Raw genomic sequence first — 13,736 nt, 5'->3', positions numbered from 1 at the left:
CCCAGGATCTTAACCAACCTCTTGCTACCTTGACCAGACAAGGGGTCCAATTTAGGCTCCAGGGAAAGCTTTTACAACTGTATTGCCATTCAGATCCTTGCTTTTTATGTCACCAGGGCGGTTAACACTGTGAAACACACTTCAATTAAAATGAGAAACTCAGTATTTAAAATCAATGACACGCTGAATGTTACTCTTTCTGAACATCAGTGTGCAATGTTCTCAGTGTCCATGTTAATGGCTCCTCCTGTTAGAGAGAGAGAGGGAGAGAGCGAGAGACACGGAGCTCAGCACAGGGGGGAGCTGTCCGAAAAAAAACACACCAACAACACCCCGAATAAGAAAAACTGCCCTGGGTCGGTGTCCTTTTTTGGCGTAGACGGGTGACTTGATTTGTTTTAGACCAGAGATTTGTGTAAATGCTAAGTACAAGAGGATAAGGTTCGAGGGAAGCCTATTTTTTCTTGGTAAAGTCACCTCGCCAAATGAACTCCGTCAGAGCGAGCAGCAGGAGACCCAGGCGAGTGTCGAGGCCGCGCCCGGTGCAGCCGGAAAGAAACAACGCAGAAAGAGGTGAGACGGGGATCTTTAATTCAACAACGCTTCAGTGTTGTGCCGTGTCGTGTACGGTACTTTATCTGCAGGACCCGACACGGCCACTCCGAAGTCGCAAGGCCTGAATAAAAGGGTTTGTGTGCAGAGCGTCGAGGCGCATATAAACAGGCCAGGCCGCGCTTTGTTTAGGCTTCACTAGCCAGAACCGTAAACGGCTAGCTTTTAACACGCTTACCAGCTTTCCGAATAGACTTTAAACTTAGAAACAATGTGACAAGGTAAATATTGATTTACCTTTACTCTAAGCCACCTCTCATATGTGGCAGAGAGACGTGAGAAGTGGATTTAGGTATGAAAATCTGCGCTGCGTAGCTGCTAGTATCCAGTGTGGGCTGCCATTGATATAAAACACTGTACATTTAGGCCAAACACTATCACACTATCTGCTTGTTGCACCGCATTAGTACTTTCAACAGCATTGTTTGGTTTTGGTTCGCTTTCAATGCAGTAGCTGTGAAGTAATCTGTGTTTACACTGCTAGGTAGCACGCCTGCTAATACGAGTAACGTTAGCTGCGCAGTTGAGCTCACCGAGAGCAAACGGGGTTGATAAAGGCTGTCTTTGCTGTTTTGTTGTTGGTATGTGAATTACGGGACATTTATCACATAAGTGGTTATTGTCGCAGGTTTGTAGATGGTATGCACAAGGCCCTGGGTTCTGTTGGTGGATATGCATCTGCGATGATCAATCAGAAACCTTTGTTTCCACGTTTAGCTTGGTTACAGACCCCCCCACCCGGACAGGCTTTCCCTTAATAAAGTGTTAACCCATTGAGTTTTCAATGTCTTCCAGCATTTATTGATTCATTTGAGACTAGTAGTGATCAGTACATTTAGACTACATTGCTGTTATCATTTGGTGTGATGTGAAACGTTCGCAGTTTTAGCCTATTGCAATGAGAAAATCAGCCTAAGCAATGCATTGAGCCAAGAGTGTATAGTATATTCATATTAATATGTTTATATCACGTGGTGTAACCTGTACACATTAAAGTACTAAAACTGATAATGTTTTTTGGACATGCACCATAGTAGTTATATGGTATTACCATTTGATACCATCACTGCATTTCATTGGGGTAGTTGGGCTTTTAGACAGTAGAATAATGAAGTGTCTGTGTATTTGCATTAAACGTATGTTATGCGCCAGGCTCTTAATCTGTATTTTAGATTCAATTTAAGAACATCATCTACACACTGTTTATTTTGGTACTGCTTTCTAGGCAGGCACACAGAAAAATGTGTACTAGAGTCACAGCTGATCAGATAAGGATTAAATAAGCAGGTGTTGTCTTGATATTTTGCCCCGATGTAGCCTACTTTTGTTGCCTTGCTGTCTTGTTGCCTGTAAAGTCTTTGTTACCAATGGATCAGTCAGCTGTGAGTTGCCATACAATTCGTGACAGTTCATAGTCAAGCTTTAGCTGCTATTCTCATCTTTCATTTTTGGATGTTGTCTCCAGGTACCAAATGTGCTGTAGGGAAGGACAGACTGTAACGCTCTCAGGTGATCAGTACACCAGGTATTGACAGGTAGGTAGGGTACTTGCACACACAAACAGAAGTGAACAGGTAGAGAACTTTGAAACATTTTTAGCTGATTGAAGAACAGCATTTGTTGCATCTTACCTGGGCGGATCAAAATTCATCTAGCTATGGCTTTCTTACATATATAATGATGTTTACGATTGCGAAAACAGAGAAGGTTAAGGCTTTTAAGACTTTTCCTCCTTAAATATCAAGAGATGGAAAAGCAAGCCGTCTCGAAGCATGGAAATTCCACAGATTTTTCCACAGATTGTCACGTTCTTACTAAATAATGGGTGGAAGTGTCGTCTGCACTGCTATGCTTTTGGAGAAGGCCAACAAAAAGTTTTTTTTGACTGTTTTCATTGCGAGAATGGTTCTATTTTGTTCCAGCAGGAACAGTTTAAAAAGTGCACACATGGAAATCAGAAGTTTGCAGTGGAACTTGGGGTCTGAACCTGTGTAGGGCAGGTTGAGATATGTTTCGCTGAATGGATTGTTTTTTCTCTTCCTATGTTCTTTGTAGATGAGGACATCCCTGCAGATATGGTTGCAGAAGAATCTGGTCCAGGAGCTCAAAACAGTCCATACCAACTCCGTAGAAAGTCCCTGTTGCCTAAAAGAACCGTGTGCCCCACAAAAAACAGTATGGAGGTAAAGATTTTGCACTCATACTATCACTTTTTAACAGAGATAGCCCTTCTGATGTGTTTGTAATCCAAGGCTACGTTTACACAACAACGATGTAGTCAAAAACAGTTTTTTCCTTGCGTCTTTAAAAAGTTTTACGTATGCACGACTTCATTTTCAAAATGATTTGTTTTATGTATGCCAGGCCAGTAATTGACACTTTCACCTTGTTAGTAAACTGTATCTGTAGGGAAGTGACGATTGTGGTGTATTTGATGCGTCTCTGCTGTTGGTTGTAATATTGGTGAAGTAAATACACATACACATTGCTGAAGAAGCGTTAGCAAACTCTTGAGCAGCAACAACAGTACCATGTACTCCGCTATTGTAGTGTTTGTTTTTTCGCACTTGCCTTTTAAAAACATGTACTGCACGTCTACATACCTAACACGTATTATGCACACGCAAGATGTCTCCGTTTTTAAATATTCCCGTATTGGGTGTTTGCACAGAAACGATAATGGTGGCGTTTTCAAAAACTTGCACTCTGAAACCTGTTTTCAGTCCCAAAAACGCAGTTGTTGTGTAAACGAACAGGCAAAAGTTTCCCATTTTTGGCTGAAAACGTTGTTGTGTAAACGGCCCCTAAAATGAGTAGTTTAAAAGTCAGCGTCTGGTTTATGTGATGCAGGGAGCCTCCACTTCAGCCACAGAAAATTTTGGTCACCGAGCTAAACGTGCAAGAGTGTCGGGAAAATCTCAGGATTTGCCAGGTGAGTGCAGAGATTGGTCTCAAGTCATTCAATTGTGGTTACATTATAACAAATTTAGTTTCTTATCAAAGGGCTATTAATTCAGTGTTATCCGCAAGCAATTTGTTTTAGATTGCTTCTCCTGTTGACTATATTTCAGCTGCCCCTGCAGAGCAGTATCTCCAAGAGAAGCTTCCGGATGAAGTAGTTCTGAAGATCTTCTCGTACCTGCTGGAGCAGGATCTGTGCCAGGCTGCCTGTGTATGCAAGCGATTCAGTGAGCTTGCAAATGACCCCATTCTCTGGTGAGAATTTTATACTTAGAATAGATTGATTTGCAGAAACATTAATCTCTTAAATTGTTGGAGTATGGAGGAAAACTTTAAGGGCCATGTCTAATACTATTGATTTAATAGATCATAACGTAGGGACAGCTGGCACATTGTTGCATTTTTTTATGTTATGATGATCATGACAGGTATACAGCAATAATATTGCAGCAAAAAAAGAAAAAAGGTAGAAATCAGGAACATAAGTTTAATGCTTCTCTTTGGAGGAGTGTAACACCTGACATTGCCAGCATGCACAGTCTTGACAAAATGTCTATTGGGGCTTTTAGATATCAATCTTGATAGCAACTTTAATGAAATAAATACTGTAAAAAAAAAAAAGTATTTTATGATCGCCAAGATTGCATTTATTTGGTCAAAATACCATTATTGTAATTTAGGATAGCGGTTTCTATTTACAAATTCTGGGTATATTTTAAAATATACTTCATTCCTTTGATGGCAAAGCTGAATTTTGAGCAGTCATCACTCCTGTCTTCAGTGTCACATGATCCTAAAGAAATCATTCTGATATGCTGATTTCATGCAAAAAAAAAAAAAAAAAAATACATGTCTATTAATGTTACCATTGTTTTTTTTTTGTGGAAACTGATTATTATTTTGTTTTCATGAATAGAAAGTTCAAACGTTTTTGTAACAATGTAAAAATCTTTATTCTCACCTTCAATTCAGTGCATCCTTGTAGAATAAAAGTATTAATAACTTTTCATTAAAAGTAAATAAAAACCTTTGGAACAGTAGTGTATAACTGACCAATCGTGTGTAAGTAGTGACACTAGTGTATAACAGCTGACCTGGAATTATGGTACAGTTATTGAAATTTGCACGAAATGCTTATTTGGTACCATAAATGGGGGATTAGTTGAGATGTTACCGATTCCATAAATGTATATTGTTAGCGATTTTGTCTGCTTGTGTGATTGACAGGAAGAGACTATACATGGAGGTGTTTGAGTACACACGGCCAATGATGCATCCAGAGCCGGGCAAGTTCTACCAGATCAACCCAGAAGAGTATGAGCAACCAAACCCGTGGAAAGAGAGCTTTCAGCAATTGGTATAAGAGCTGAATTTCTGTGGTCCTTTATAAGTCCGCTTATGGATAATAGTCTTCTCACTTCAGAATAGTATCATAGATGATTTTTACATATATGATTTTTTCGGTGTGTGACCTTTTGTTATTTTTCAGAGTAATAATCCTGTTCACTGTCTGAAATGTCATGATTTTTACACACATTTCCACTTCGTGGTTATTTGTCCGTCTTGGGTGAATCGATTAAAAATTGTTAACACAGGTGCTAAAATGTGAGTAAGCATTCATTAAGCCTGTGCTTTTCTTTTTCTACAGTATAAAGGCGCACATGTAAAGCCTGGCTTTGCAGAACACTTTTATAGTAATCCAGCCAGATACAAAGGCAGAGAGAATATGTTGGTATGGATCTTTGGCTTCAGTATTTTCTTTTCTGTTACAAAAGGTCAATAAATGCACTGAGGATTTTTCAGCTTCATTGTAATTGCAGTGTTTTTTTTTTTTCTGGTTTGCAGTATTATGACACCATTGAGGATGCATTGGGAGGGGTGCAGGAGGCCCATTTTGATGGCCTGATATTTGTGCATTCTGGCATTTACACAGATGAATGGATCTACATTGAATCCCCCATTACAATGATTGGCGCAGGTGAACCAGACAATCCTGTTTTCGTTACCTGTGCCCTCTAAATCTTAAAACTTTTAACCTCACATCCTTAGATAAAAGTCATTTACACCCTTGTTTTCATTCCTCTCAGCTTCAGGGAAGGTTGCTGACAAGGTTGTCATTGAAAACACTAGAGACTCAACATTTGTGTTTATGGAGGGATCTGAAGATGCATATGTGGGTTACATGACCATCAGGGTGAGTCTAGCCAGCTTTTGTCTTTTAGTGCATTATCTTATTATACATGGTGCATTTGTGAATCATTGCATGATGTCTTTTAGATAATACTACTTGCTCTTTTCTATGCTCTATGATGCTTTTTGTTAGAGATTGCAGCAAATCAAGTTTTTGAGTGTGTGTGTAATTTTGCTATTTATCCTACAGTTCAACCCTGATGATAAGTCAGCACAGCATCATAATGCTCACCACTGTTTGGAGATCACGGTTAACTGCAGCCCCAACATCGACCACTGTGTTATCCGCAGTACCTGCACAGGTATTTTTCATTCTATTTAGACAACCATCTGCTTGCCTAGCATAAGGCACTACAGTTTAAAAGTTTGACCTTGGTATGATTATTTTTTAATGTTTTTGTGAAATGTTTCTTATGCTCACAAAGGTTGCTGATTTTTTTAAATCAAAAACACTGTATTTTGAATTGTCAAGCAATTATTACTTCAGTGTCACATGATCCTTCAGAAATCATTCTAACATGCCGATTTTTGGTAGAATCGCATAACATTTCTTAATTTCTTCTTTAATTAGCTAAAATACAGTAATAGTTATTGGATGGTTTTGAGATGGGAGTCTCTCTCTATCTTTTTGTGCAGTGGGATCAGCGGTGTGTGTAAGTGGTCAAGGTGCCGGACCTACCATCAAACACTGCAACATCAGCGATTGTGAAAATGTTGGACTCTATATCACTGATCATGCACAAGTAGGAGCCTTCATTGTCTGTTTTGTGCATTAAAGGAACTGTTCAAAATGGAAATCATTGTATTGAAATTAGAATTAGAATTAGAAATCAAAATATTATGCTGCTGTTTTCTACATGCAAATGTTTCTAAGCAGTAGGACTGAACAGGAAAAACATAAAAAGCTCCTTAAAAGTGACACATATATTGTGCTTTTTCAAGATAAAAGATCTTCAAAAAAAATCTTCCTAAAATCTTCACCTGCAAGCTGTTGTGTTACAGGGTATTTATGAAGATAACGAAATCTCAAACAATGCACTTGCGGGTATCTGGGTAAAAAACCATGGCAATCCTATCATCAGACGTAATCATATCCACCATGGCAGAGATGTAGGAGTGTTTACCTTTGACCATGGCATGGTAATTACACCTAACATTTGTTCATTCAGAGACTAACTATTCTGGGCACTAGCCGGTGAGTTGATTTCTATCTCTTTGTCTCCCTCTGCAGGGCTACTTTGAGAGCTGTAATATCCATAGGAACAGGATTGCAGGATTTGAGGTGAAAGCATACGCGAACCCAACTGTAGTACGCTGTGAGATCCACCACGGCCAAACGGGGGGGATCTACGTACATGAGAAAGGTCGAGGCCAGTTCATAGAAAACAAAATCTATGCTAATAACTTTGCTGGTGTGTGGATCACCTCTAATAGTGACCCAACTATAAGGTTAGTCTCCATTGTCCTCACTGTCTTGCCTATGTAAATTAAGTTAGCAGTGTCATATTAGTGTAAATCAATATTGCTATATAAAAACTTTAATTATTAAGTCTTTTTTGCATTTTGGATAGTGATTAGCTTGTGCGGAGCTCAACAAAGACTCGGCACAATGTAAATTTGATTTTTCCATTTTGTTGATGATCTATAAAATCAACTGTCTGCGCTTAATCTAGGGGAAATGCCATCTTCAATGGAAACCAAGGAGGCGTTTACATATTTGGTGATGGGAGGGGTCTCATTGAGGGAAATGATATTTATGGAAATGCCCTGGCTGGCATTCAGATCAGAACGAACAGCTGTCCTATAGTAAGGCACAACAAGATCCATGACGGCCAGCACGGAGGAATCTATGTGGTGAGCATGACCTGACTGTAATAGATAACAGGCTGCTGACAGAACAAAGAATATAATTTAAAATTAAAAATTAAATTTATGCATTTAGCATACACTTTTATCCAAAGCGACTTCAGGCTATAAATTTTTACCTATCATGTGTTCCCAGAATATACACACACTATTCATAGATCATAGAATAACTCTGTGTTCTGTCTGTTTCTCTTTGTAGCATGAAAAGGGCCAGGGTGTAATAGAGGAAAATGAGGTGTACAGCAACACTCTAGCCGGAGTGTGGGTGACCACAGGAAGCACGCCAGTACTCAGGAGGAACAGGATACACAGCGGAAAACAGGTTTGGAACTTCAAAATTTAGTTCTGTATGATCTAGCATTCATTCTTCCCTCCTAATGTTGTTATTTCTCTGAAAAGGTTGGAGTGTATTTTTACGACAATGGACATGGAGTACTGGAAGATAATGATATCTACAATCACATGTACTCTGGAGTCCAGATCAGGTAGGACGTGATTGAATTTGTGAAGTATCAGGGGTACAAATTGGTTTTCAAGAGGCTTGGTAGTAAAACAGTGTACTGCGTTTTTATACTGGATGCATATTTTGCATGCGTTGTACAGGATTGATGTTTTTTCCTTATGTTTTTACAACAAAGAACTGGAAGCAATCCAAAAATCAGAAGAAACAAAATTTGGGGTGGACAGAATGGAGGCATCCTTGTTTACAATTCTGGTAAGTTCTTTATCCACTTTCTCTCTGTTTTCTCTATTTGTCTTTTAAGTTCTTATGAAGCTTGTTTTTATTGTTGTGTTTTAGCCATACAACAGTGACAGGTCTCAGCTGTCATATTGGTCTGTCTAGTTGTGAGAGGTTTCTGTTTGTTGTGTTTGTTTAACATCATTTGGTGGACTGTTCTTAGGGCTGGGTTTCATCGAGGACAATGAGATCTTTGATAATGCCATGGCGGGGGTGTGGATTAAGACAGACAGCAACCCCACGCTGCGCAGGAATAAAATCCATGATGGACGGGATGGGGGTATTTGCATATTCAACGGAGGGAGGGGTAAGAACGGATTGGAAAATTTCTTACTGCTTTCAGATGCAGTGCAGGAAATGCTACGCCAGCTCAGTGAATTAAAATAGAAAGATAAATCACACAATTAGTGATGAAAACCCCTGTGGTTCAAAACTAAGCTTAATCTGAGTCAAAAAGCTGTCCAGTTAAAATAATGGATGTACCATGTTTTATCATTATGATAAAACTAATAGCAGTGTCTTCATATGCATGTTCAGGGTTGTTGGAAGAGAACGATATCTTCAGGAACGCACAGGCTGGTGTTCTCATCAGCACAAACAGCCACCCGGTGCTGCGGAAGAACCGGATATTTGATGGCTTTGCTGCAGGTCAGTAGGGTTAAGTCAGAATTGTGTACATGCTGCCACTGTGGTGGTCTCAAATCGATAGTTTGCCCACAAAATTTAAATTTGCTGAATGTTAACCCGCACTCAGGCCCTCCAAAATTTCCATATTCACAGAAATTTAACATTACATAATTTGCTCTTCAATAATAATCCACTTGAATCCAGTCAGTTAATGTATTGTGAAGTTAAAAGCTGTGTGTTTGGAAGAAACATATTGTGACCCTGGACCAACGAAACCAGTCATAAGGATCTTTTTTTTTTATTGAGTGTAATACACCACCTGAAAGCTGAAGACAGAAGCTTTCCATTAGTTTATTGTTTGTTAGGATAGGACAGTATACAACCAAGATACAACTATTTGAAAACCTAGAAGTATTGAGGAAATTGACTTTTAAAGTTGTCCAAATGAAGTTCTTAGTAATGTATATTGCTCATCAAAAAATCAGTTTTAATATATTTATGTACAAAAAAAATTTACAAAATATCTTAATGGAACATGATCTTTACTTAATATCCTAATAATGATTTTTGGCATTAAATAATTTTTTTTTTGACCTGTACAGTGTATTTTTGGGCTTTTTTTACAAATATTACCCAAGTGACTTAAGACTGGTTTTGTGGTCCAGGGTCACAATTCCTCTTTAATGTTTCAACTTTAAACTTGCTTTTATCCAAAATACCATGAGCTGTAATAATGCTTCCTCCAGTGACACATTCACTGCAGAGAATCCATTGGTGAGAAAGTAATATAATGTTCAATTTCCTCAAAATCGGTTCCGATGAAGAAACAAACTCATCTACAACTTGGATGGCCTGGGGGCGAGTAGATTTTCAGGAAATTACCAGATAAACTATTCCTTTACTATAAAACGGTTCTTTTGTGGTCTTAATGGTAAATTGTAAAATAATGAAAATGTATGTGTCATCATTACATATTTCTATTCAGTCTTCCAAATAACACGCACTCTCACCCCCACTTTAGGCATTGAAATCACAAACCATGCCACAGCGACTCTGGAAGGCAATCAGATATTCAACAACAGATTTGGAGGTTTATTTCTAGCCTCCGGTGTCAATGTTACAATGAAAGGTAAACATTATCATTGAAACCCATAACCAACTATCTTTCTCACTTCACCTTAATATAATATAATAATATAACCGTTTTTCATAACTTTGTAGATAACAAAATCATGAACAATCAGGATGCCATAGAAAAGGCGGTGAGCAGAGGTCAGTGCCTGTACAAGATTTCCAGTTACACCAGCTACCCCATGCACGATTTCTACAGGTAATCAGAAGGCAGGCAACTTGAAGCCGTCTGCGTTGAAAACCAACAGATCTGGTAATAGTATTTCACCTTTTTCCATTCTCTTGTATTAGGTGTCACACCTGTAACACAACAGACCGGAATGCAATTTGTGTGAATTGTATTAAGAAGTGCCACCAAGGGCATGATGTGGAGTTTATACGGCATGATAGGTCAGTGGCAAACCTTCTTGTATACAGTGCAATATGTATACATTACCATTCAAAGATTGGGGTTGGTAAGAGGTTTTTGAAAGAAATCTTTGCGGCTCACCAAGGCTGCATTTATTTGATCAAATACAATGAAAACAGTAATTGTGGAATATTATTACAATTTTTGTTTTCTTAAAACAATATTTTATAATGTAGTGAACACCTTTGGTGCATAAGACGTAATCAATTATGACTTCTCATAATTCAGATTTTTTTTTCTTGCAATTCTGAATTTACATCTCGCTTTTCCTCCTCATTGTAATAGAGCAAGACAAAATTGTAAAGTGTTTTTTTTTTTTTTTAGCAGAAACGAGCTTCCATAGAAAATGGTTGTGCTGCTTAATATTTTTGCAAAACTGATACATTTTCATGAAGAACCTATAGTTCACGAGAATAGCTGTAGTTACAGGTGAATTGCAGAATAATAGTTTTTTTCTGTAAAATTCAGTGGATGCATAGATTAATCTGCTATAATCCCTTTTATTATCTGTCCTATGCAGGTTTTTTTGTGACTGTGGCGCGGGTACATTGTCTAATCCTTGCACATTGGCTGGAGAGCCGACCCATGACACGGACACTCTGTATGACTCTGCACCTCCCATAGAATCCAACACATTACAGCACAACTGAGATCCAGCTCAACCTCCATCACAGCACCCTGGCCTTTATCGTACCTGCCTACAAATCCAGAGCGCCTGCCATTTCTGGGCCAGAGAGGACTAAAACTGTCAGACTTTGAATTAATCATTTTAAGGGAAACTGTCTTTGGAGGGGTGAAATGCAGAACTCCAAAGCCGTGTAAAGCTGCCTCAGTGTTGGGTGCGGACTCTTGTATATCGCTTACTGAGAAGATGTTTTGATGCAAGGAGTTTTCTTCACTTCTGGTTGGGAGCATGATGGATGATTTAGAAGAGTGAAATATTGTGAAGCAATATGTTGACTCAGGATTCTGGAGATTATGGAGGTGGGTGCCACAGTGGAGTTTAGTTTGGGATGGGAGTAGACTTTGTTTGGTCCTTCCAGGTGCAAAGTCCAACGCTGTGCGCCCCGCCCTGTGCAACTTCAGCGCTGTGTGGAGATTCAAGACGAGTTCTGCTGCAGTTTTTGTACAGATCTGACTGTGACCCGAGCCACTTGGAACTACAGATTGTGGTTTTCTTGGATTAGAGGCAGAGCCATACCATTAATGGCTTCCCCCGGTGACTGTTTTTTGACAGCAAATGTGCTGAAATATATGTATGATATAAAAATTCACAACCCCTGACCCCCACAAAAAAAAAAAAAAAAAAAAACTGTGATTAGCACTTGCTTTTTTTTTTTTTTTTTTAATGTTAATGTGTTTCTGACCTACAAATATGATTTTAATTCTTTCTCATGTAGTTTTGTATTTTCATGCAAAAAAATCTTATTGTATTTGAATGTCTCTTATTTTATTATATATTATTATTATTATTATTATTGTGAATATTTTTTTTTAGCACACATTAGGCTTGCTGTAATCATGCTCATGTCTCAGCATATAAGTTCTTTCTGTGAAAGAGGAATAACAAAGAAAAGATCAGAAAACTAACACTAAATTGTCCTCCAGCATTTTTTTTTTAAATGAGGGTATTTCTTTTAAGTTAATTTCTTTTATTTGAGTGATTGATTTGTGGAACTTATGGTTATGAAGGTTCCGATATGTTTGCTTCACATTTGTTGCTGCCATAATTAGAAAAAGGGTTGTTTTTGCTTATTTTTAGTTATCTTTCTCATTCTCAAGTTCCCTTTCGAAATATTTGGAGCTTTAATCTCCAATCGGTTTGATGTGTTAACCAAGGGCCCAAGAATTCTGAAACATGTTTGACCGTTAATCTTACATCGAATGTAAAGAAATGGTTTTATATTAAAAATAATCCCAGAGCATTTTCATTCAGTAAATTTTGTCCATGCAGTCATAGCATCCTGAAAATGTATCCTGACTTTAGAAACATTTTAATGCATTCTTTTGGGCCCATGGCCTGACTTGTGCCTGTTTTAAATACGCTAGCGATTTTGAAAAGTCTTGCTGGAGTTGGTTTATATTGGAGGCCTCTGGCCTCTTTGAAGCTGAGACAAGTATCTCTACAGCCCCATTGTCTTTTTGCCCCTCAAACTCCATTTATGTGTAATGTGACTGTGGCTTCTCATGCAGCCTGAATTTTATGCATGTGTACCATAACATCTAGACTTAATATATTGTGAAGTCTTCAATAACCATTATGTAGATTCTAGAATGAATTTAAAAAGGGTTTAATTTCCTAGAAAAGGACAGAAACTGGTCATTTTTAAGAAAATAAACTTTATTAGATCAACACTGGTTGTGTTTTTTTGTTGATTCCTAACAATATGTTTGACATATAAACAAGTAGTTTGCTGTTTTAATAACTTGTTTTATAGGTTGCGCTACTTTGACAAAACTTGCCTGTCCTCTTGTCCATAAAGCCATGAAAACCCCCAACATCTGTCACTACGGTTGAACAGAATCATACACTGCCTTCAAGAGCTTGTTAAACATGATTTGATTACAGTTATTATAAGACAAAACCACCCTGATTGCAGGTGTCGCCTTCCTGTAATAACCTAATAGAGATACTCGACTTGTGTAAATAACACAAGCAAGTCTCCAAAGCAGTGTCTTGTGATGTAGGAGACTTTTACAGCAGTGTGCTTTATCTAGTCTGATAAGAATAAGTCGTTATTGATTGAATACATAAACCCTTCACTTGCCACAATTCCCGGGTAAAAAATGCGCCATCTATACGCAAACAACCTAAATAAGCCTAAAATATAACTGAGATGACCTACATCTACATCTTAAAAACAATGTATGTGATATGATTCAAATCAGATACAAATAAATAGAAAATTTTAGCAATCTGAGATCAAAGCTGTAACCTCAGCCACAGTGACGGTTTAAAGTTGAAAGGTCTTAATGATGGATTTGATTCTTACAAACAGGCAGCTGCACAAGGCATTCATTGATGGACTGGAGTCATGTGAAATACTTGTGAATTATTGTGATGTTTTTATCAGATGTTTGGACTCTCATTCTGACGGCACCCATTCACTGCAGGGGATGCATTGGTGACTAGATGATGTAATGCTACATTTCTCCAAACCTGTTCTGATGAAGCAGCAAACTCGTATACATATTGAGGGT

The 13,736-nt window shown here is 38.2% G+C and overlaps 1 protein-coding gene across 3 annotated transcripts; it reads left to right on the top strand.

The window, feature by feature from the left end:
* Window positions 1–273: 273 nt before the first annotated feature.
* Window positions 274–12,890, top strand: LOC113056125 (F-box only protein 11). Of its 3 annotated transcripts, XM_026222661.1 has the most exons (23): window positions 275–573; window positions 2,078–2,147; window positions 2,668–2,795; window positions 3,463–3,544; window positions 3,684–3,828; window positions 4,801–4,930; window positions 5,222–5,305; window positions 5,419–5,551; window positions 5,661–5,767; window positions 5,954–6,065; window positions 6,400–6,506; window positions 6,766–6,903; window positions 6,995–7,212; window positions 7,437–7,617; window positions 7,829–7,951; window positions 8,029–8,114; window positions 8,268–8,344; window positions 8,532–8,675; window positions 8,906–9,016; window positions 10,017–10,124; window positions 10,217–10,325; window positions 10,418–10,516; window positions 11,056–12,890. In XM_026222661.1, exons 3-23 carry the CDS (start codon window positions 2,688–2,690, stop codon window positions 11,183–11,185), a joined length of 2,532 nt encoding a protein of 843 aa, XP_026078446.1. In that variant the 5' UTR covers window positions 275–573; window positions 2,078–2,147; window positions 2,668–2,687; the 3' UTR covers window positions 11,186–12,890. The 3 variants fall into 3 exon arrangements, 2 of the variants coding, with proteins under 2 accessions (XP_026078446.1, XP_026078445.1); XM_026222660.1 differs by lacking the exon at window positions 2,078–2,147; XR_003277663.1 differs by lacking the exons at window positions 2,078–2,147; window positions 10,418–10,516 and having other exon boundaries at window positions 274–573; window positions 10,217–10,379; window positions 11,056–11,217.
* Window positions 12,891–13,736: the final 846 nt, after the last annotated feature.

Source organism: Carassius auratus, chromosome 37 (genome assembly GCF_003368295.1).
Source record: "Carassius auratus strain Wakin chromosome 37, ASM336829v1, whole genome shotgun sequence".
Lineage (NCBI taxonomy): Eukaryota > Metazoa > Chordata > Actinopteri > Cypriniformes > Cyprinidae > Carassius > Carassius auratus.
Note: the sequence above shows the minus strand (reverse complement) of the source record. Positions and strands in the feature narration are given on the sequence as shown.

What these genes read in the sequence shown, in the direction of transcription:
- LOC113056125 (XM_026222660.1), top strand. Translation starts at nt 486, where the DNA reads ATGAACTCCGTCAGAGCGAGCAGCAGGAGACCCAGGCGAGTGTCGAGG. An exon ending in CCACAAAAAACAGTATGGAG is followed by an intron (nt 2,796 to 3,462) that starts GTAAAGATTTTG and finishes TATGTGATGCAG; the next exon opens with GGAGCCTCCACTTCAGCCAC. An exon ending in GGATACACAGCGGAAAACAG is followed by an intron (nt 7,952 to 8,028) that starts GTTTGGAACTTC and finishes TTCTCTGAAAAG; the next exon opens with GTTGGAGTGTATTTTTACGA.